General features: G+C 41.1%; 1 protein-coding gene across 1 annotated transcript; it reads right to left on the bottom strand.

Annotated features, from left to right (window-relative positions):
- Window positions 1-2,357: 2,357 nt before the first annotated feature.
- On the bottom strand, window positions 2,358-13,841 carry NAA50 (N(alpha)-acetyltransferase 50, NatE catalytic subunit). The gene is made up of 5 exons (XM_018074673.2): window positions 13,795-13,841; window positions 10,318-10,454; window positions 9,729-9,848; window positions 8,730-8,796; window positions 2,358-6,300 (listed from the first exon to the last, which is right to left on the bottom strand). The coding sequence occupies exons 1-5, from the start codon at window positions 13,824-13,826 to the stop codon at window positions 6,120-6,122; spliced, it is 537 nt and encodes a 178-aa protein (XP_017930162.1). The 5' UTR covers window positions 13,827-13,841; the 3' UTR covers window positions 2,358-6,119.
- Window positions 13,842-24,138: the final 10,297 nt, after the last annotated feature.

The following is a 24,138-nucleotide window of genomic DNA, read 5'->3' on the forward strand; positions in this document are numbered from 1 at the left end:
GCCTATTTCTGTTGGAGAATATAGACTTGCAATTATATGGCAAGATGCTTAAGCCAAAACAAACAGCACAAATGCTTAGAAAAGCTTTACATTAAATAGGTAACTTGGTGTTTATGTGACAGGTGAAGAGTTTCTGCAGCTGTATTTCAGATAGTCTTAATCAAGAACTTGAGCGTGGGGGGTTTTTTGGTTGGTTTTTTTGGTTTTGTTTTTTTTTTTTTTAATTCTTGGCTGTAGTGAGGTTTGGATTCAATTCAGTGATCAGTACTGGCCCCAGTCTGTATGATGTGATACAGCAGCTGACAGGGAATCAGAACACAGAACAGTATGTCTTTCCCCAATGCAGGAGTTTCTTGTGGCCTAGAGAGCTTCAGCTCGTGTTGCCACAATGCCTTCAGGCAATATGGTAGTAAAACTGAATGCTTGTGCAGTATTAAAGCACTGGAGAGGAGGAAAGAAAGCAGAATAAAGAGAGAGGGATAGAGTAACCTTTCCATTATCTATTTGAACTGATCCTCTTTAGGGGCAAGAGAAAAAGAGCATAAGGCAAGTCATTTGTCCCATACAAAGCATCTGGATTAGATGGGTTGAATAGGCTTGGAGAACCCCCATGGAAAGGAAAGTTATACTGCCAGACACAGATCACAACACTCACCTGACAGCTTGGTTTGGTAGATACTCAAAAGGACTTTAGAGCTTTTGGACAGGGATCTTTTAAGTAATCTAAGATACTGCAGGATCAGAGGATAGTATCCTCACAGGGACAGCAAACTGATTAAAAGACAGAAATCACAGGGCATAGAGTAAAAGATCAGTTTTCACACTAATGAAAGGTCAGCAGTGGAGTCAAACATTTGTGCTGGGGTCTATATTCCTGAACACCGTTTTAAAAAAGGAAATAGTGAGGTGAAAAAGTATTAAGAATGAGGAGTGACAAGTGAACCTTCTAATGCTGAGTGACTGGGCATTGTAACAGCAAATCATTTCCAGTACAGGTCAATATGGTGATATACACACTGGGGGAAAAAAAAGCAAGAATCCAAGTTTTTCAAATGAAGGGAATGACTTGACTTACTCATCACTCACTAGATCCTGATGTGGTAATTGTTCTTCAAGTAATCGTATCAGTAACAAGGCAAACTGTTGTAATTAAGAGATAATAGCACACCTCGAATCATTACAGGGGCCCTGTAAATACCCAAGTTTTGAAAGCAGTGAGAGGAGTGTAACTCCCTGTAGAACCAGAACAGCTTTGTGAACGGGGAACACAAATGATCAGAGGTATCTGTTAGTTCCCCTGTACACAAGTAACTGAATTGTCTAAAATTGTACAGGTTGCTTGAGAGGTAACTGGGCTGAGGGTGGAGAACGAAAGAAACACGACAGAGATCAATAAAAGCTGAGTGGTTTGGAGAACAGCTGCAGCAGTTTAAGTACACCAAAAGTTTTCCAGCCTCTGCAGCTGCTGGTGAGGCTGGAGTGATGAAGCCTGCACTCCTGGTAGCAGTTCATCTCCACCTGTGCCTTCCCGGCCCTCCAGCAGAGGTCAGGGAAGACAGCTGGTAGCAGCAGCTCAAGACTACAGACAAGTTTCAGAGCCTGAGCTTTGCTTTTGCACATTATTTTAATGAAAGCAGCAACTCCATTACCGGGAAAGAAGTTTCCAAGGGAGCTTAAATTGAATAGAATGCAATGTAGAATATTTAGAGAAATATTTCTTTTTCCCCAGAACCTGGGCCAGAGTGCAACTTCATCACTTCATATATGGCATTTCAAAGCAGGAGAGAAGCAGAATGAAACTGCAAACAAAAAAATGGCCTTAACAGAAGAGATTGGAATAGGTAAAAAGATAGATGAGTTTTACTTAAAGATCTTTCTGAGAAAAGTCACTATAGAAGAGTAAGTGCTGCATCTTAAGACCAGTTACTTTTACAACTACAGACCATAGTTTTTCAAAGATCGTTGTCAAGATTTGTAATAACTAGCAGCTAATTTGAATACTTTAAATTATTTAACCTGGAAAGCCCAAAACAGAGTTCTTGACACCTGGTTGGTTTGTTTCAAGACTGCTCACTAATCAATGCAAAAATATTCCAGGACAGTTCCTCTTCCTATGCTCCCCTCCACCCCATAGGACAGGATTTCTGAGGAAAGGCTCATAACTTCAGGGAAAACAAACAAACAGACCTCACTCTCCTCAGTTGTCAGACACCCTTGGCATTCATCACAGCAATCCAACACACAGTTTGTGTTAGAAATCTTCTGTGTTACACAGTTTATGAAACATCTGAGGAATATTCTGTATCTGATTTCAGAGGGAAACATCTGGACTGCAAAAAATTGCACATGACAAGTTGTAAATGACATAACTCAAATAGTGCACGTTTATTCTGAACGGTATTTCTAAAGAGTTTGAGAAAAACAAAAACATGCTCCTGATGTACAACAAGGGCAATGATATAGATTAAAAATGGACCATCTTATTGTAAAGAATTTGCTCCCCCTGCAACTTAACTTGTAACATTAAGAATTCATCTGTAAACTGCATAACAGCATACCTTTGACTAAACCTTAAACTCAAGAGACCAGGGGTGGTCTTAGCCAAATTAATCAGGAAGCAGTTGCAGATTCAAAAGAAACATCCAAGTCAGCAAACACTTTACAAAACACAGACTTTGTGCATAGCAGCTGACCCTGGATTACAACATGGGGGAGAATAAAACAATTTGGGGAATCAAATTTTTACTAGACACAGGGCACCATCAAGATTTAACGAAATATCACATAAGTTTGTTTCAATCGTAACAGTATGTCATATTTAGTTGGCAGGTTTAACCATTAGCTGCATCATGTAAACTCAGCCAGTTTCTGTATACACAAAATAAATTCTCTCCCTTCCCCCTCCAAAAAACGAGGGATCTCTCTTCTGGATGATTCTTTTTCTCCTGTACCATGGTTTCCTCTAGTAGGAGTCTTTTCGTAGATAATATCTTCATACTTAACCGACATAGGACAAAACCAGTTGCAGAGATTCAGGAATAACTTGTATATACACAATTTACACTCTAAAGCTGTTAGTCACCCACATTTTTCTTGCTAGATCTTCATCCAGAACAGGAAGTGCTGGTGTTTTTTTTTCCCCACTGAAACTCCTAACTTTTGAAAAATTTACTTGTTCATAAGCTGCTATTTTCAAGCTAAAGGGATGCGCTGCTGCAGCAACAACCAAAGTCACTGAAGTTCTCTGCAGTAAGCCCATACTTCACACAATTTCAGTGTCTCTGGGTAACAACACTAAGATACAGCATTCTCCTCCCTCCCTCACCATGGTTGATATACTAATAAAATACAAGTGTTTGTCATCCAGAACTACTGACCTTCACTTGCCCTTATCCATGTACAGGGAACAAAACTTTCTCTGAGATTCAGAATAAACCTTGTATTCAAGATTCAACAACTGTTTTCCAGGATTAATAGCCTGGGAAAAGGAGTCTTAGATTTGTGGTTACTCTCTCTTCCACCTCCTACAAAACATTTTATAAGAAGTTACAATGAGGCAGGTCTGCTGTGGAATAGGAGCTTTAAGAATTGTTTTCATGGATACATTCATAGAATGATGGCAGCCCAAAGCAAAAAGAGACAGAAACAAAGGTTAATCCAAGTAAGTTCAGACATCAGACTCGTGTTTTTAAACCTGAAGGAAAACTTCTGTGAAACACACTGATTTGTGGAAGCCTACGACAACAGCAAATCCTAAGAGTTCATATCCCCACACCCATCTACCCAACCCAAACACTTACCACTTAGTTCTAGAAGAATGAAGAGCACTTTGCTTGGCACCAGAGGCAGCTATGGTCTGAGTTACAGCTGTGCTGCACAAACATCCTCAAATACAATACTATCTCTCTCTCCCTCCCCATACTTCTCTTGGTTTGGTCTACAGATGGCCAGGGAAACTATGTTGGCATATGACAAGCTAATTGTGCTTCAATACACCCCCTTCTAGAAAGATGCTGGAACGGCCAATATAACCACTGTGAGCAGGTCCTAGCCCTACTGAAAATAAGCTTCTGTCAAAAACTAGGCTGCCTCTGGCCAAGGGAACCGTTTGCATCTTTCTAGCCAGAGTCTGCCACCGAGTGTTGCAAACACAGGTGCTCAGGCCACGCAGACAGGCTGTTGTTAACGATCTGCCCATCCCCAAGACTCAATTAGTGCAAACCCAGCAAATTAAGTAGCTGTTTTCCAGCATAGGTCAGTCAAGATGCACTCCAACAAACGCTACATACCTCTGGGAAAGAAGGAGTAATTCCGTAGCAGCTCATGTAGTCACCCCCTGCGTATCAAAGACCACATAATGTGCAACGAGGGGTGCCATCCCTTGCCTCACCACAACTCTCATCTTAGAATCCTTGGTTCCCAAGTCACCCTCTAATGACTGGACAGCACCTACTAACCAGATGTGTGCTGCAATGCGCACTGTAGGTTGGAGGCTTTCAGAGTGGATGAATTCAAGATGCAGATTTAAATTTTAAAAAGAAAACAGGAAAGGAACGCAGTTCAGCATCTACTTGGGGGATGGGGCAGGTTGGTGTTGTCTCAGCTCAGTGCACTTTCCCAGGTGCTTGGAGAAGAGTCCAAGCTCAAGTTGGTATTTATATTGGCATACATAAAATCACTGGCAACAGTGCGTAGGAAGGGAGCACGAAAGGATGCAAAGCAGAGCTTAGTACAGTTCACTGTAGCCTCGAGTTTACAGTACTAGGAAGAAGCCAGTCAGCCTATTTTCCAAACCCATAAAATGCTCTAATATTATATGCTGCTTTCTCCGGTGCTCCATGAACACCCTCCCACAACAGGAGAACTGCATTATTACTACTGAACAGGGAAAGAGAAAAATAATCTTCAAAGGAGCAAACTGTGCAGTTCTTCACCACCTCTTCCCGAAGGAGCACATAAACACAGCAAGCCAAGCCAACCCCAAGCAAATCCAGGAGACCCCTGCAAAGCTATGTGACGAGGGTCAGACTCGTGTCTGCCTTCTCTGCCTTGCTGCCTGGTTTCCTCAACCCTTGCCTCATCTCTAGATGTGTCACTACAGGTTTAGTAGCTGTAACAAACTGGAGGCAAATGCTTGGTTATGTGATCAAAGCTGGTAAGGTGGTCACAGTCACTTTTACCATCCCAACACCACAGGTAAAACTAACTCTCAATGAGCCCTACAGCATTTCACCCATTTTTAAAGCAAGGGTCTTGCCTCAGGATTCATATTTTTACAAGGTTACTCTTGCCAGCACCAGATCTAGCTTTTACTCTGGCAGAAGTCTGCTGGGAGTTGGGTAAATGAAAATAAGAAAAAACAAAGACCACTCTAAACTCTCCTCTCAGTCAGTTAAGAAGTGTAGCACCAGCTTGGGTGAGGAGTATTTAAAAAAGCATTCAAAAAGATCAGCCCAGGCAGAGTGAAAAGGTATGGTAAAGTAGCCCACCCTTCTCAGCAAAAGATGGAGGAAAAAGCCATACTCAAAAATATTGGGAAGAACTAAATATACTTTTTTGAGGTGGGGGGGATTAAGAGGAGGAGTGGGAAGTACTGAAGTAACATTCAAAGGTTGGGGGAGAGTAAAGTACCCTGTAGGTTATAAAAAACACGATAATGTAGGAGTCAAAGGACAAGATATTGCTTTGCCTTTTTTCCCCCCACTGGATTTACATTCTGCTTACTGAAAGAGTAATTCTGAAGGAAACTTGTCATCAGGATAACCTGCTCAAGCCCTCCACACCTCAAACTTAAAAGAGATCTGCACACCTTTTCCCACCCCAACAGAAAACAAAAAACAAGCCCCCTCAAAAAGAACCCCACCAGAAAGGAGAGCTCAAAAAAAAAAAAAAACAAACCCAAAACCAACCAAAACCCAACCCCAAACATGATTGGACAATCCTTGGAAGAAGCATTACATTTTGTTGGAGAGAGGTCAAGAAAAAAAAAAAATTAAGATGAAGCGGTGGAGTAAGAAACAAACAAACAAACAAAAAACCCTAAAAAAAAAAAATCAAGAGGCCTCTCTTTCCTTATTTGGCGACAAGCAAGTGCAAGAAAGTGTCCGCTGGGGTTTTGTTCAGTTGTCGGTCTTTTGCACATCTGCATTCTGGCCAAGACAAGGGGCTTTGAGGTTTTTCTGCAGCACATGGGCATCTGCGGGCTCTATCCTCTTGTAGTAGTTTTTCTTCGTCTCAATGATCTCAAAGCCAAACTTTCTGTAGAAGTCAATTGCGGACTCATTGCTGATCTGGACATGCCTGGGACAGAAGGGAGGAGAGAGCGACAGGTATCAGTATTCTGCCTCCATACCCAGAATGGTCAAAGACAAGGTAAGAAAAGGAGCTACCTAGCTCATTCTAGCTGTTCTAGCTGTCTAAAGACAGGAAAAATGGTGTAAATTGAGGATTGGAAATTCTGCTCTTCCCAAATCAGTTCTGAGCTAACACTCCGCTCCTGGATGGCCCATGGCAACCAACAGCAGTAAATGTTTCCCCTCAGTAAAGCTCTTTTAAGGAACACAAAATAGCAGACAGACTCTAAAGCACTACTACCTCAGTAATTACAATTTTTCTTAATCTGGAAAAGGCAGATATTTTGTGGAAATACATAACAGCGTTTCACCGTAGGGCCAACTTTAACACTCTGTAGTAAATACTTCTCAGATGATCAAAGGAGTTGACTAAGTAGTGATCCCAACACACTGCAACATAAAACTGGCAACTGTGTACACCTTGCTCACTTCTAACTACCCCTCTCTCCTCATAAAAAAGTTATGGCAGCACAAAGAAGCCTTATGGATTTACAAAGTCCTTTCCCCTTTCTTGCCCCTTTCACCTATTTCCCTTGAGTTTTACAGACTTTGCTAGCAAATTTCAAGAGTTCAAGGCCTCCAACACAAACAGACATCAGTTCTTCATCCTAAGTGACTAGGACATCTATTTGCACAAGTTTCATTAAAAAAGAAAAAAAAAAGAAAAGAAAGAAAGGAAAAAAAAATGTTTGGCTCAAAAGGCATTCATTAAACACTCCCAAAATTCAGTGGACACCACACAAACTCATGAATCACTTTGTCATGACAACACGCTGAATAACCATAGAACCAAAGCAACTCTGGAAGCAACAGCAAAACAAAACAAAAGATCTCAGTGTTAAGCCCAATAAGCATCAAATAGCTAAAAGGAAACTTCATAATAATGACAAATTTAGTCACTGATGTTAAGCTGTATAAATAATATATTCACATAGAATACACACAAACACCAGACACAGTAATAAAATCAATGGGCCACTAAAAGAACTTTGTTATGCCCAGTTTTCATGGTTATTGTTATCCCAGAATCCTTATTCTGGGAAGTGTAATGAAGAATTATGAAGGATTTGGCTTTTTGCATTAAAACCAGCAAACAGCCCCTTCACTGTGCACACAGTAACGTGCAAAAACGAAAGCCCCTGTCCCATTAGCAGGCATCTGAGAGAGAGTTCATTACCACTTCTGAGGCAGGAGAGCAGGAATACAAGCCAAAAGCAGCCTTACTCAGACTCCTCTTTAAAACTCATGTTCCTCTTACAGAGATGGCACAAATAAACAACAGTAGAGGACATGAAAGACTTTGCACCTCCATGGTAGAAGTGGTCTAAGCTTGAGGAGAAAGTCACTCCATTTAAAGTGGTATCAGTGTATGAAACACCTCACTCAGCATCTTCAACAGTCCTGGCAAGAATTCTGGGTGCAGTTCCCTGGCAGCACAAGTCCATCCATACCTGCTGTGGGATTATCCCTAGCAGTGCATCGTGCTTGTAGTGGTGTAAGCAGGAAGTGATGGACAAGGAAAAAGCTGGCTCAGAGAAGTGATCAGGCCAAAAACTGCATCAGCTCACTTGGTAATTGCACGGACATCAATGCACAGGAAGAAGTGTGAAGCCAGCAGCAGAGGAGAAGCATGGCTTTGGCATCTATGGATTTCAGGTTCTATTTCCAGGGGGACCTATTAAGATGGCTGTCCTCTACCCCAGTGCTTGTTCTCTTGTCTGCATCATGCCAAGTGCTTGTGCAATTGATTAAAAAAAAAAAAAGAAAAAGAAAACCCACAGAAAACCTTCCCCAAAACCACACTAAAACAAAAAACAACACCCAGAAACAAAACCGAAAACAGCTTCCCCAGCTGGGTGAGGGCACTGATCTAGTTTATTGTGTTGCTGCACAAATAGCTGACCTGTCAGTGTGCAGGAATGGGAATAGCAGTTTGGCCTTACTACTGAATGTAAACTCTGAGTGCTTGCAAGCATCTCAGATCTGATGTTCTAACCCACAGAGTGCTGTCACAACAGACAGATGGCAAATGCATCAAAACTGCATGCAAGACTGAAGGTGACATTGTAGGATAAAAATAAAATCCTTTCTAAAAAGATTTTTTGACCATTCAGTGTAATTTTGCTCTAGAACATAATTTTGTAACTAAACTACTTTCAAATTCAGCAAATTTGCAAAAACCCTTGTAAAGCAAGCAAGCTTTTGGTTTTTTCAGCATCACACAACAAGCCCAGAATATGACTCCTAGCTTTCTTGCTAGAACTTAAAAGATTTTGCATGACCCCACTGAAATACATACTAAAAATGCTCTTGGATCTCCCTCCCTTTGCTCCTGTATCTACTCAGAAAATGCATGGGTGTACCTTCTTTACTTACAGATAGATGTTGTCAAAAGTGCCGTCTTTTTCACAGATGTTTAAGACATGATTCAACATTTTAGTTCCTGCCGAAAGGTAAACAGATACTTCAGAAAACCAGAAGGGCACAATTAAGTACTTAGCTAGGTGCTTTCTTGAGGAGAGGCAGGTTAACTGTAGGTAGACCAAAATGACAGAGCTTGTGAGAAGTAGAAAAGGCAAATAAAACATGATGTGCAGGCATTTCACTGTCTCTCTGACTGCTCACAAACTTTAATTCATTGGTGCTTTGAAGAAAATAAAAAACCCCACAACAGCCCAGAAGCATATTTTAATACCAGCTTCAAGGTCTCAAACTCACCTCAAAAAACGGTCAAAACAATGTATAAAGCAGTGAGAGCACTGGTAAGTTTTTCTACCAAAGACCTAGTAAAATAATTTAAAATAAAGTTATCTTTTCATTCCAGTTTATCAAAGCAAATGGGTTACTGTAAGGTCTTGATTAATCTGGCCTATGTATTTGCAAGGTAGAGCAAAGAATAAAATGCAGTACAGACAGAAACCAGGTACTACCCCTGAGCAGCAATGATCAGTAGTGATAAAGACAAAATAAACAGAAAAATCGTACATTTAGAAGAGTGAAGGGAGAAGCCAATGAAGGAATGTTGTACTCCATTTACATATGACTTGCATACTGGCTACATACTGTTAACAAATTACTTCATTTCTCTGCATCAATTTTCACATCCATAGAAGCAGAGTATTTACATCATAATATGATAATATGGTTAAAATTAAAATAATCTGAAATCCTGAATTAAAAATTCTACAAAAAGTCCATTTCTGAAAGGCAGGGAAAAAAGAGCACATCATAAATCATACTCTTTCCCCCAAGTCCCTTTCAAAGAAACCAGTGGTCTAGAAGTGCACTAACTTTTGAAAAACCTGAAAGCACATCTAGAATGCTGCACAGCAACCTGGTTTCTCTGGTGACTCAGATACAAAAGATCCTCCTTACCTATTCCTAGCCTTCGGTAGGGTGCCAGGCATCCAAGTGTCATGATGTAGAGTCTCTTCTGGTTCTGGGAGTGATCCACCCGACAGCACACTGCTCCCACTGCAATATCATTGAAATAGGCTGCCAGGGAGAGAAAAAAAGGGTTATCAGTCACAAATCTCAAACTATACATACAGGTCCTTCGTTTACACCCTTGATCTTCCTTCCTCCCTCCCACCCTGCTAATTCTCCCATCCAGGTAAAATATCATATATTGTGGATTCACACTTGAAGTTACCAGTGGAGCTTTAACACAGTGGATGCTTACTACCATTCAAACCAACCAGCAATGACATCAGGAGGCAAGCTGGCAGCACACAATTGTTTTCTGCTGGAACAGAAAACGTGCCTATTCCCAGTGGGATGTAATCTATTTAGAAAACAAACCCTCTGAGGTTGGGACTGCTGCTTTTTTTGAAGTTCCCAAACAGTTATTTTTCATGATGTAAACCAAAAAAACAGAAGGAGCTGCTGTTCAAAAACATTATGGACAGCAATGATGAGCACTTCTGCCACCATAGCCCACAATTACTGGCAAGAACACTTGTACCTAATTTGGCTAGTTCGCCAACCTCCAGTACATCCTTGTAGAACTTGTCATTGTAGCTGACAGGAAAAATGACCTGGTTTAGCCTCTTCAGCTGCTTAATGTTGTGTGGCGTCACATCTCCCAGCTCGATCCGGCTACTGGAACAAATCAAAACACGCTTAACATCTGACACACTGCAAAATTTTTAAGGACACAAAAGATTAATTATTTTATTTATGCTTAGAGAACTGTCCCACCTAATCATCAGTTCAATACACATTTGAACTGCCATGTCCAACCCATACAATTAAGTCTTACGTTGGTGGCTGATTTAACTCGCAAACCTAATTTCAGTCAGTACTCTACAGTCAGAGATTTCTCAGGCCACACTTAACACTAACGCACCGTAGCGCATGTGCGGTTTCATTGGGTGGGAGACAGGAGAACACAAATCTCTGCAGAAGTATTAGCTTCGACTTTATACTGCTAATTTTCACACTGATCATCAAGATCACAAGGGGAAAGAAAAGAAAACCCCAAAGAAAATATCAGAGGAACAGAAAGCTAGAATAGAGACCAAGGAAATGAAGTCCTTATCCATGCTTCATAGACAGCCTTAATTTTACCACCTATCAATATAAAGCTTATGCTTAGACAAAGACTAAGTCACTACTAGACATATTTCTCTAAAAAGCAACAATACCATGTGCAGCAAACATATTAAGCCTGTTAATATGCAAGTGTGCCCCTCTCAAGGTGGTATCTGCATCTACTATGATCATCTCTGATGTAATCCTTCCTGCTGACTGAGAGCAGAATCACAATTTTAAAATACCGGTACTGAATTATACTGAGAACAAACAGACCAAGCTTCTCTCTTTTCTAATACTAACTTCCTGACAGAAACACTATATACACAGAAGCAAACCTAAACAAACCAAAGAAAAATAAATAAAGAGATCAGCTGCTCCTAGGTGAATGTAAGCAGTTTTAACAAGGACTACAAGAATGAAAAATAAAAAAACCCAGATAATCAAAATCATTTCCCAAATGGTCACCAGAATAAGAGGGCAGGTACAAAGCCAATACACATGGACTTAGAAATGCAAAGAATTCTCAGTTCACCTCAGCCCTGTTTTTACTGAATACACATGGGCAACTAGATTGTTTTCTGCCCAAACAGCAGGAGAGACACTGCTTGCCTTTTAGGAAAAAAATCAAATTCCATTTTCAAAGAAGCAGCTTTGTACATCAGGCTTGAAGTTCATTCTAGTAATGTGCTGCTTTCCATCTCCAATGTCTCTTGTGCCTAGGCAGGTTGTTTTTCAGATAGATTAATCCTAGGACACAACAGCACAAGTTAATTTAAATAACACAGTGACGCTAAGAAGATATAATAACCAACAACTTATTTTTCTTTAAGAACTGCAACAAGCAATGCAGAGTATAATCTGTCTCTGTTTTATTAACTGACCTTGGTTATACATGAAAACCCCCTTAAATGATTAATACTCCAGATACCAGTTTTAGTTGTCACTACCAATGATGGGTGATAAATGCACAACGCTCTCTGGGCATTGTAGTGCAGCCTGAAAAACTATCAGAAAAAGCTACAGGAATGGAGTCTTTAACATTTACTTCAAGAATCATAACTTACCTTCACACCTACTTTCTCTTTTTACAGCAAAGAATACAGTTTTCAGTTCTGCAGAGATATCAAGGCACACCATTGCCCGCTCTTCAGCATGACACAATTGCCCTAGTGTTCCCTACAGAAGCTAAACAACTTGTAAGTAGGGCCTATCTTTTAGAGGACCACCAAGCATAAATGGACAATTGACAATTTTGTAATTCTCCATGACATCAGTATGTTTGAGTTACTACTTTGAATTAACGGATGGCATTTACACATCAACTTTGCTCACTCCAAAGTTTAGCCTTTTTGTCACGCATTTGCCAAAGAGATTAAAAAGCCCCCTGATTTCAAGCATCTCATGTCAGTATGGGTTCTTGCAAACTCTTCCAGGCAGCTCCTCATCTATCTTCCCCCCACCACACTGCACATGTCAACCTTTTTCCTCCAATTGCAAAGGCAACTGCTAAGCAATGAATCCTTGCAGTTTGTCCTCGAGCTCTGCTCAATTGTACAGCCATCTCCTGAGAGACATCTCACTACGTGGACAGTATGTTCTCCAACAGTGACTTCAATAATGACAGAAGAAGCAAGAGACTCCATATTCTTGCATTTCATCCATGTCAAGATACCCAGGCATACTATAGGCAAAACCAAGAGGTTATATGTCTAAAGTTTCTTGCTATAAGCCACTACATTGTGCTGAAATAGTCTGCAGTATCTCTTTTCTGTGAGTCCTACGACAACCAGCCCTTTGTTTCACAGCCCTTTCCAATTTCTAGATTATTTTTGCTCTCAAGATGCCTTTCTTCATGTTTGCCATTTGTGTGAGTCCCTTTGATAATGCTACTCCAACACACAATAACTTCTGAGCTTGTAAGGATGATCTCCCCACACCACAGAAGTTATCAGATGATGAAGAAACTGTAATGCTTGCTTTATGCCCAGCTGTTCAGCCTAGCATGGCAGGGCTTCTTCAGGCACACAAAAGGCAAGTTGTGCCCTTTTCTAATCCCAGCCAGCAATGCTGCTACTTCTTCCTCACAAAAGGCAGGAACAAAACTGTGGCATGTCTGTTCCTGGGTATATTTCTGTCTCCAGTTTTGCTGGAGCAGAGCACCTCAGTAATCTTGCACTAGAAGGGAAGAGCAGACTGAACAGCCTCTTTTGTTGTCATTTGTATCAGAGTGGAAACCAAAGGGAGCAGGTCTCAACGTCCCAGGTAGGCCAGATTAGCTGCAGTGTAGGAGGTCAGTGAGAGAGGAGACAAATCTCACACTCATATTTAGTCATTGAAAGTCTAGACCTCTTCTCCAAATAATATATTAACCTTGGCAATACTTTTTTTTATATCAGTAGTTCCAAGCTTCCATAGATCAGCAGTGCATGATGAACTCACAGCAAAGTAATGAACTCACAGCAAAGTTGTTATACAGGAAGTCCCTTTTGATACTTGAGCAAAAATCTCTGACATAGACCATCATCAGGTAGTGCATTTTCTAATATTATTTTAAAATTAATTAGTGACTAATGAAACAAATGAGGCATTAGAAGGCAGTCACTGTGAAATATTTCTGATGACAGTGCAACAGGACACAGATGTATTATCACAGGCAGCCAGGGCAGGATGTCTAAGAAAATGACCATGTCCAGAAGACAAACCTTCACCAAGAAGGTTTCAGGCAGACAATAAATAAATAAATAAATGCAGAAGTGGAGTCCAAGGCTGCTGGTAGCTGCTGAGCTGAGACATGGCCTCTGAGGCTGGCATCAGGCCAGAGAAACGAGCTCCAGAAGTAGGTGTCTAAAAGGCACTTGTCCATAGATTTCCTAGAGCCCTTAGACTTCCCCCCTCTATCTCTCACCACTTGCCACATTCACTGCTGCCTCCTGCCATCTCCTGCTGCCTGCCTCCTGTGCTCTGTCACTAGCTGGTTCCTCGCTGCTTGAGAATTGCACCAGGGCCAATATTTTATCCTGGAGGAAAATATGAAAAGGGTTTGAGAAACACTGCAGGAAGCATAAATCAATATGCTAAATACATCTGCTTAAATAGTATGCACTAAAACCATAAATTACTTTAATGTATAGTACTAGCTGATTAAATCAGCACCACATCTATTACGCACAAAAACATTTAATAAGCAAACTAAATGAGGATGTGGAAAGGAAGACCCACATCATGAGAGTTTATCATTTTGCCTGAGGACAATGTGGCAAAAGTGCCACTGTGGCCTTGAGTAAAATCATGGGAAAGCTGGCACTGCTGCCAAAAGCAGCAGTCTTGCTGTCCCCAAGCCACACATTCCCGTCTTCTTTTTGGCACAAACATTTGTGCAACAATGTGGTGAACCAACACCAATTAAAACTAACCTAGCCAAAAAAAGAAAAGTTTAGTTTTAACCCACATCAGTCCCCTGACTGGGTTCACCACACAAGTCTTCTGCCAGCATAAAGAGAAAACAAGTTGCCGGAGGCAGAACTTGTTGGTTCTTGAACAGAAGTGCCAGCCTACCCCAGTTTAACCTGGAAGCACTGTGCAAGAGCAGCACGGGGATGCAGATCTGTCAGTACACCTGTGAACACAGTACAATGTCTAGCCAATACAGTGCAACACTTTGTCATTTACAGAACAACATACCTTCAAGGATTTTAAAAAAACTATTCCAAATATCCAAGTCAAAGCACCTGTAACAAAGGACACAAAATGATCACTCCCTTCCTTTCACTGGAGTAAAGCAAATACCTTTGTGAGGCTTTTTACTTTTTTTTTTCCTTTACTTTTTTTTTTGTTAGTTTTTTTTAATTTTAACAGCTAGTTACAACTAGACCTGCTTCTTCAAGCTACTTCTCAGCCAAATCAGTAACATAAGTTTACCTTGTCAGCTAAGGTCTGATTAGGCCAGTCCTATGCATTCCCACTCAGTAGAGGTATCAGAAATACCTATCCTCTGCTGTTGCAAAGAAAAAAAATAAATTATGAGCCCAAATTAGCAGAACATAAAGATGTGTACAGAGCCTGAAGCACCCAAAAGGGACATGCCCTTCCCTAACAGATTATTTGACTCTATGATGCCAATAATATTACTAAGAAGATACACACTACTGACACCCTACATCTCAAATGGCACTCCATGGAGCGTGCAACAGTCAACTGCACTCCATCTTAACTTCTGGAACAAGTCAACCACCCACCCCAAGCAACTATTTTTAACATGGCAGAATGAGGGACTCCTGGGTCATCATGTCAGGCCTCTTACTACTACAGCGTTCTACAAATCCATACCCTTTCCTTGATGGAATAACAGCCTTCTGAAGCCACTTAAACGTCTTCCACTGTAAGGCTGTTCCCAAGATACCATTACTCTCATAGTTAGGCTTTCTTCTGATTTCCATCCTAAATGCACTCAAGCCTACCTATATGCTGTCTGTAGATGATGGGTACCAATAATGCCCATCACACATGCCTTTTCAGAGAGTTATGATCTCTTTATGCTTTCCTTCTTCTAACCAAAGCCAAGCTCCTGGTCTCCTCTAAGACTGGCTCTCAAATCCCACTATTCTCATACTAGCTCTTCTTTACATTCCTTCAAATTAAAAGTTAATTTTCCTTAAACACAGTTAATCAAAACTGCTGATAGCACCCCCAAACACTTCCTATTGTCTTGTATAATGGCAATAAGTTTTTCTTGTCTCTACTAGAAGCCTTTTCCTGACATACCACAGAATCAGAGTATTCTGAGTTGGAAGGGACCCACAAGGATCTTTAAGTTCAACTCTTAAGTGAATGGCCCATACAGGGATTGAACCCACAACTTTGGCATTGGTAGCACCAGGCTCTAACCAATATCCTAGGATCCTTGCATTTCTCACAACTGCAACATTCTGTGACTTAGTTACTGCGGAAAAAACACTGAAACTTCACTAGTAAAGGGAACCTGTTCCTGCTGCATAAGGCTGCTATCCATTAAAAGCTCACAGCAACACTGCCTAGCGATGTTAGAGCAGAAGTGAGGAGTGATCCACAAAATCCAAATGGAAGTGTGACTTTAGTGAGGTGACATGCACCAGTTACTGAAACTGGATGCATGCCCAGAACATTGGCATTAACACTTCTGCTCTTGCATGCCAGTGCCCTAGTATCCTTCAGGCACTGGCTAGAAAAAAACCTCACACTTTTTGTAGAAACAAATGCAATTCCAACTAGTCCCAATGCAGTTGCATTCCTCTACCTGCAGCTTACTATGGGCCTGTTATTTAAACACAGTCTATTTTTCCTACAGTGTCTTGAATTTATAATGGTGGAGGTAACACAGGCTAAACGAGACACTAGCGTTACTTATGCTAAGACTGCCTTTTGCTGCTCAACGTATCCCAAAGGAGAACTGCTACACAGAATGACAGCTCAAAAAACAGCCAATTTCCAGAATTACAGTTCAAGAGGAAACACAAATTCAGTTCCAGGGAATATCGAGCACTGAATACTAGTTTAGAATGAACATCGGGGAGAAAAAAGGGGAATCTTGAGTTTCTTAATGCTGTAAGAATCTCAGTCTCATTCAACTTTAAATAGTGCAAGTCTCTCCCCAGAGGGATGTGCCTGACTGAAACAGATCTCCACGCAACTGATAGCTGGGCTCGGCTTATTGAAGGCATCTGGCGTGCTAAATTTAGCAGAGCTGTATCTGAAACTTGCAAAACTTACTGAGGTACCATCAGTCAGGAGAGGGAGCGTGGAGAAATGAGCTCTAACAAATTAAGAGGACTTCAGAGGAGGTTTGTCACCTGCCAAGCAGCCAGTTAAGCTTTACTGCTTCTATTCCGGCTTCCAAGTCAAAGCAGGAGTCTAGACAGGATAATCCACTCATAAAATAAAACCAAACCAGAATGATGAAAGCTATAGACCTGAAGGGTGTGGCTTTGCTTAGAGTTAACTCCGAGGCCAAATGAGTCTCTCCAGTGTTTTGGGTTCTGGGACCATTGGGGTTTTTTTGTTTGCTTTGTTTTTGTTTGGTTTGTGTTTTTTTTTAATAGATGAGCTGTCTTGCTAGGCACACAAGTTAGTCTAGTTCTTGTGGGTAGACCAGTATGTTTTCAATTATCTCCAAGATCTGTGGGCTGTATATCTACTCTGCGTCACTTGTCAGGAAACCAGAAGGATATGTACAAACCTAGCATGGAAAAATCTTACCAATTTGCCTCTGAGTCCCCCTGATCTTCTTTAGCCCCACTTACTACTGAAAACATGTATTTGCACGACACCTGATACTCTGCTGGAAGTTACTCCTGGCTGTATGATGGCCTGCAGAAGGGCACAGTGATGTACAGAATAAAGCTAAGCAATTTTAGAATCAGAATTATCAGATGACTTCATTCAAGACTTGTAATTCTAATGGATCTCACTGTCACGCATCATTATTCCCCAAGACACACTTAGATCCTCCTTGCCTCCCTCATTTATAACAAAACAAAACAAAAAACCCCAAACAAACAAACAAACAAACAAAAACCAACAACAAACCCACAGCATATTACATTCAAGTTTCTTCATTTTATTTGGATATTTCATTCTGTTTCAACCTAGAAAACCTGGCCACTTACAAAATACTGGCCAGTCTCCACATGCAAGAAGCAAAGTTATGCAATAATAGCCTCACAGTTTTTCCAGTTCAAAAAAGTTATTTAAGAGTTGTACTAGACCTCAAATCTACGCTCAACCATGATCTCAAAAAAACAAAAGCAAACCCTCCCCCTCCAAAAAAAGACAACCCTAAAGCTAAAGTAGCAGCACAATCATGAAGCGCCTCAGCTACCTAGATTATGCAAGTGCAAGGGGAGGTAGTGAGGTCACTTCAACAAGTGTCAAGTAAAAATGAACTTTCCTAAGAAAATTAGAAGTTATCTCATTCTGCATCTGGATACAAAAAACAGGAATCACCATGTCCAGCTGACAGACTTTTCAAACTCCAAAATATCAGAAATAAATACAGCTGGTCTACAACAAAAAAGCAGCCATACACATATCATTTTGTTGCCTATAGCACTCTGATGCTTCAGAGCACCTCACAAGGTCAAGGCCTAGATTTTAACTCTGCCTATCCCAGGTACATCAAAGTCAGGTGAAAGAGGAAACAACCTGCCTATGATCATACGGCAGATAAAGAGCTGCCAGAAATCCCAGCTCTCCATTGCTCACAGGAACATTCAGATTTTGATCCATGATTGCAAAGCAGTACTCACTAGTTTGAAAAAAGCTTTGCTCAAAAATAATTTTGTGTCTCCGTTACCTATATCCCGAGATATCTTATAGATTACTACCCTTTTCCATACCCTTGGTGTCCCCAGATACAAAAATTATAACCTTCACTTGCCTCCCAGGAGATCATGATCCTTCACTAATTAGTGTTCACGAAGTACCTAATGAACATCAGGAAAGAACACTGGCTTACATTCAAATTCAAAATAGAAGTGATGCTGGGTTTACAAAGTACCTTATTTACACAAATATAGCTCGAGGGCACTTCTAGTATGTACATTAGACAACAAACTATAGAATTGACATATCAGGAGAAAATTATTTTTCTGCTTCACAAACTATTTCAGTAGGTCACTGAAACACCTTTTCTTACAAATGCCTGTGTCCATTAGAACAATTAAAAATAAAGTCAGGTCATTATGAGTTTCCTGCCTTTGGATGTCAGTCCCAGAGCTGGTGGTTTTTTTAAGGTGTTCAAATCACACATTATATTAATAACATACTGTGAAAAATTAACAGAATGTGCTATCAGTTTTATGTGCCTACCTTAAAACACCTCTAAAGCAACAATCATTGTAAGCACCTAACTTACAAGCAAAACCAGCTATTTCCCCCCCTTCCCAATTTTCAATAAGAAAGAATTGCTCTCAAATGAAAATTTGTGCTAAAAAGCTAAAACCAAACAAGCCTCCTTTAACTGCAATTTTCAACCTAATTTGTGATCTTTACTGACAAGTAATTTCAAGTACCATGTAGAGAAAACTTTCATAAGCCTTCAATTACTGCCCTGGGTCTCACCCCTCACCCCACAGTCTCAGGAGAACATAAATACAATGCTCAGATGGTGGAAATCATAAATTTTTCAGGGTTAGAGATTCTAGTCTGCTAAGGACCAAAAATCACATGGAGCCTGGAAAAGAACAGGGAGAGGGAGAAGGAAGGCCAAGTGAGCTCAGAAGTACTTCATGCATGAAGATCTTACTATGCAGTACAGTACTTTATTTTCAATTAACTAAAGAAAAAAAAACCTCTGCCCCTAGGAAAATTCAAATATCCTAGTCACCTAGTATGGGCACTGTTGTGGAAATGGTTTTAGCTCAGTTTTCTATAAAGCCTTGTTTAATGTCCTTTCCATAATGAATTAATTCAATATGCTTTGACACAAATACACAGTTATCCCATTTCAGTGCTGTGCTTCTCCACTCTCAGGTCCTCAAGTTCAAGAGTCTCTAGCTAGTTAGTCCAAGAGTCTAACTAGTTTCACTGGGTATTCTTCTGTGCGTAGACTGCTTCCCTCTTCCCCTTTGCTTCCAATCTCAAATCTCTCTCCTGACAAACTTCTGCTGCTTTAGAACTCCACATACCCCACTTTTTTCCTTCCCCTCTTTCAGCAGGGAGCAGAAAGTAATCCTGACATTCCCTGCCTCACTTAGAGAAGTAGGGATGTAAGGAAATACTGCACTTCTCTTACTGATTCCCAAACAAAGATCCAACTTCTGTTCTCTCCTTCACCTCCACTAGGTAAAAATATCTAGCGCCTTCTCAGATTATTGGGCTGAACACTTCTGATGGTTGCCAAATGGGCAGGCTCTTCAAGTTCTGAATAATTTCCGCTTGGATAAAAGTATTTTTCTGGCTCAGCCATCACCCATTATTCCCCATTTTAGAAGAGATTTAATGTGGCAAAGGAGGATGCATCATTTCTTGTCCTCAGGAGATGGCAGCAGAGTCTGTGGTATTTGGTGATTAACTAAAGATACTATATTTTTCATAGAAGTGTCCAAAACTAGCAAGCCAATCTATATATTAACAAGCCACATATACATGCAAAAAGAACTGAATGGTCAAACAGCACTCAAAAGCCAAGACTGGGTTCTGAAGTGCTTCAATAAAATGGCCACAACCCCTACATTACCTTCCTACCCTCCCAACCCTTCCTACTTCGTGGAATGTCTTAATCTGGTTATGGAATTAAACTCAAAAAGGGTAAGAGTTATAAATCAGGTTAAAGTATCTATAATAAACCGTACTGAGTTTTTTATAAACTCATTTAGAAGCTATTAAGCCATTTGTAAGCATCCATATAGGCAAGGTCTAAATTTACCATCTATGAAATTAAATGCAGAGAGTATGGCTCACACTTGGACATTTCTAGGTTCAGAAAAAGACTAAAAATAAACAGTGAATTTCAAGCTCAATTACCTTTTTTTTGTCTCCAGTGCATATGACAATTCAGCAGTTTTCTCATAAACTTGGAACTTCCTCCCATATACATTAAGCTCAGCACTGTGCCTAACGAATGGAAGCAAATCTACAGCTCTGCACAAATTCCATCAAACTAACTCAGGAGAGAAAAAACTCTCCCTGTTCTCGTGAGAAACACGCACAGCTTCAGGACCTTGAAAGGTTTACTTTGTGAATCCTGGCCAAACAAGCAGAGATACCAGTTTACCATAATGATTCCCTGTATTTTAAAAACACTAGCTATGTTTCTGTTATGTTCAGTACTCCTCAGCTGTGATGTCTTTCCTACAAAGGCAGCCAGAATAGCACTAGCCTGGAAAGCCTCTGGGTTAGGAAGGTCTCTGTGGCAGCAGAAACCTGCTATGAAACATGCAGCCTTAAGGACTCTTCTGCAGCAAGTGAAACTACAAAACCTGAGACATAACTCTAAACACATAAAAGTGAGAGGCACTCTTCCAGGAATTTCTTACTCAAAAGTAGTGGACCTTACTTTCCGAGGCAGTGCCTTAACACACAGCACTTTGCTCTCTTTTCAATCAGTTTTTCATCACGTGGCTCAGCATGTGCTGCCACATGACAATCCCACAGGTGTTTCCCATCAAAACTGGAGTTTGGTCAATGTGACAATGCATATACACAGGATCACAGGCACTGGGCCCTGCTCAGAACATGCACTACGTGCTCAATGCATCTGACAGTCCCATCACGCAGCGGGTACATGCATACAATGGAGCATGCAGGTCCTGCAGTACCCTCATGTAAGGTGGTGTTTAGGGAAGGCTGGATGCCTTAGTCTCCCAGGTTTCATCTGAACTGAAACAGCTCAGAAATGTACCCTCACTTTAAGATATCAACAGGTCACAGACAGAAATAAGCAAATGCTCGAGAATCAATGCAAGATTTTGTCTTCTCCTTAAAACCAGTAGCTTAAGGACTGTAACGAAAATACAAAACCGCTGAGCAACAAGTGAATCAACATCCTGAAAGTAGCAAAGTGCAGGGAGCATTATTTACATCTGCTCTACAAAAACAGCCAAATTACTACACACAGTAGAACCCGAGGCCCTCCCACTGGTATTTTTCCTCATGCAAACCCAGTTCTAAAATAGATTTTCAAATTCCAGAACTAACAATAACAACATTTAGGAATACAATAAATGAAAAAAGAAATGAATCTCTAGAGAATCATGAGGCTCACCAACAGAACAGTGAATTACCTCAGTTTCTCAAGCCACGTTTCAGAAAAAGAGGGAAACATATGAGCCTCTACACTATTGAAATCATTCAGAAGGTGAAGATAGAGCGAACATAAAGCCAAGTATCACCAGTAAAACCAGGTGGGAGCTAACAGCAGTTACCAGTTCAGAAGCTGTTTAACTCACCAAATAAGAGAAAACTCACAAAATTTTAAGCAGCTGAGAAAGCAAAAAACTATCTCTGAAACCAGAGGTCCTTAGGAGAGGAGGTCACAGACATTACAACCTGTTATCCATTATTAACACATATCTATGTGCTATTTTGAACTCAGAGAGCTAAGAAAGAGGGCTGCAAGTAACACATTTAGATCTGAATCCTATAGATCTGAAATTTCAAAACGTCAGTGAACTTGACAGTTTCTTCTTTAATTCTTTCTCTGCCCAAGCAGACTCTTCGTAATTACAGCTGACATTATGTGTCTTAGCGCTCCCCAAAATCATCTCTGTCCTTTGCGGTGTGGGTTACAATGCAACACATACACTCCCAGAAAAAGTACTCAGATGGAGTCAGTTGGTTCAAAAGGACTTAGCCACAATTTTGGATTCAATACTAAAGACAGACCAGATCCCTTCGAGCACATCAGTTTCTGTATGTGGGGAATTGAAGCTTTAGATCTATTTTTAGAGCCATCTTCTGACAGTACTTTAGGGATCTTCACCGATCTTTGTAACTTGACAAACAATTTGGACTTGTTTCAAAGTACCCCTCTATAATTTATATATTCCTTTTGAAATATTCTCTACTCTTTTGGGTCTCTCATTGTATTTAAATGGGGTTATTTTTCAATTTGAGTTCTGTTGGCGTATTTGCCTCTATTTGAAATTTCAGAGAACACCTGGATTCAATATGAGAATCTGCACAAGAATATGAATTTATTCTGCACAAGAACTTGCTGCGTGGTGCTAACAGTGTTTTGGCAAGACAGGAATATCTCTTCAAAGAGATGAAGGAGTACCAGAAAAGCACAGAGTACAGAGCCCAAAGAATAAGTCTTGAAGTTGAACCAGTGATAAAATTGCCTCCAAGTGAAAGTAAAGTAACAGAAATAAAGTTTGGTGCTCTGAAAGCAGAAGAGGGGTGTGTAGGTTTTTACTCCATAGCTTTTTATTAAAAAAGTTACAAAAGGTAAAAATCTCCACAAAATGAGAACTCCTGAGCAGTGCAAGCACAGCCAGGCTCAGCCCCTTGAGGAGCACCACAGCACAGTGCACAGCTCTGGCTGTGACCTGCCAGGAGACCCCCATGGTTCCAGCCGGACGTGCCCGGACAACCCTCACACATCCAGGTCCCAGTAATCCTGTCCCACAGCTGACACACGGCCAAGGCAAAGCTAAGCTGTAGCAAACAGCAGGACGGTCAACAAAGGATAAAAGGAAACCCAGTTCTGTCAGGAGCGCTGCAGAACAACAATCACATCAACTGCCACCTCTCCTGGGCTGATCCTGCTGCTGCTCTCCTCGCAAACTCCACCGTCCTCATTACAAGGTGACTAAGAGTGGGGGTGCCCCGTTCCATGCAGGTGGATAAAGAGTTGTCCAATACCCCAAACACACCTATTTAGTGTCAGCTGAGAGTCAATTTATTTGCAATCATCGCTGAGCCTCTTTCTACAGACACCTGCCAGCCCTCCACGATGCCTGAAGCTGCTTATGTGCTGTAAGAAACAGCTAAGAGTCTGTTATCAAGCAGTCTTGTGTGACCTCACCCCAATTGCTAATAAGCTAAAACCCTTACCATTTCTTAGTAAAAGCTTAAGTGCTTCAGCTTCCATTCACTCTGCCTTAAGCTGCCAAACTGGAATAATAATACCCATCATTGCATAACACCAGTTTCAAGGGGACTGGTTTAATGCTCTTTTGAGAAGCAGCTGTGGAAAGCTTCCTTTGTGAGAATGAAGAAAGTGAGGTACAGGAGTGGAACGATCACATTTCATGGTGCTGAAAGTGATGCTGAAATTAATAAACATTAGGAAATTTAACCAACATTGAAAAACCTGTCCCAAAGTGACCTGCACAAGGTCAGACAGGTCATCTGACACCAAAGCAGAACGGAGAGTCTAAAGGCCTCCGGTCTCCTGCTCAAACACGGCACCCCGTTGCCCCCACGGAGCAGGAAATCAGTGTTTCAGCCAACCACGCCTGAAATCTCCGGTTTTCAAGAGCCACAGAGAAGTGATGGCAGGCCGAAAGCAGCGTGCTACAGAAACGTGACACAGAACACAGCTCGTTTGTCATCCATCCACGCCGCACAGCCTCCACGTAGCAATTAAAGACTTAAAACCCGACAAAAAGTGCTAAGAGGACATTACACACAACAGCGCTGCAAAATCACACACACCCGAGGCTGGCAGCCTTTTCGCACCGACCGAGCGGCGCTTCTTCGCTACTGCCACACAACGACGGCAGCCCAGCCAGGCAGGGGCGACAGCTGGGCCCGCATCCCCGTCCGCTGT

The sequence above is a fragment of the Manacus vitellinus genome, unplaced genomic scaffold, assembly GCF_001715985.3.
Source record: "Manacus vitellinus isolate BGI_N305 unplaced genomic scaffold, ASM171598v3 scaffold_28_pilon, whole genome shotgun sequence".
Taxonomy (NCBI): domain Eukaryota; kingdom Metazoa; phylum Chordata; class Aves; order Passeriformes; family Pipridae; genus Manacus; species Manacus vitellinus.

Bases quoted from the DNA above. Each gene is read 5' to 3' on its own strand.
- NAA50 (XM_018074673.2), bottom strand. From the start codon at position 13,826: ATGGCAGGAGGCAGCAGTGAATGTGGCAAGTG. The intron at 8,797-9,728 runs GTAAGGAGGATC...ACCTTTCGGCAG, and splicing joins CTACCGAAGGCTAGGAATAG to GAACTAAAATGTTGAATCAT. The intron at 6,301-8,729 runs GTAAGTAAAGAA...CTTCTGTCCCAG, and splicing joins ACTTTTGACAACATCTATCT to GCATGTCCAGATCAGCAATG.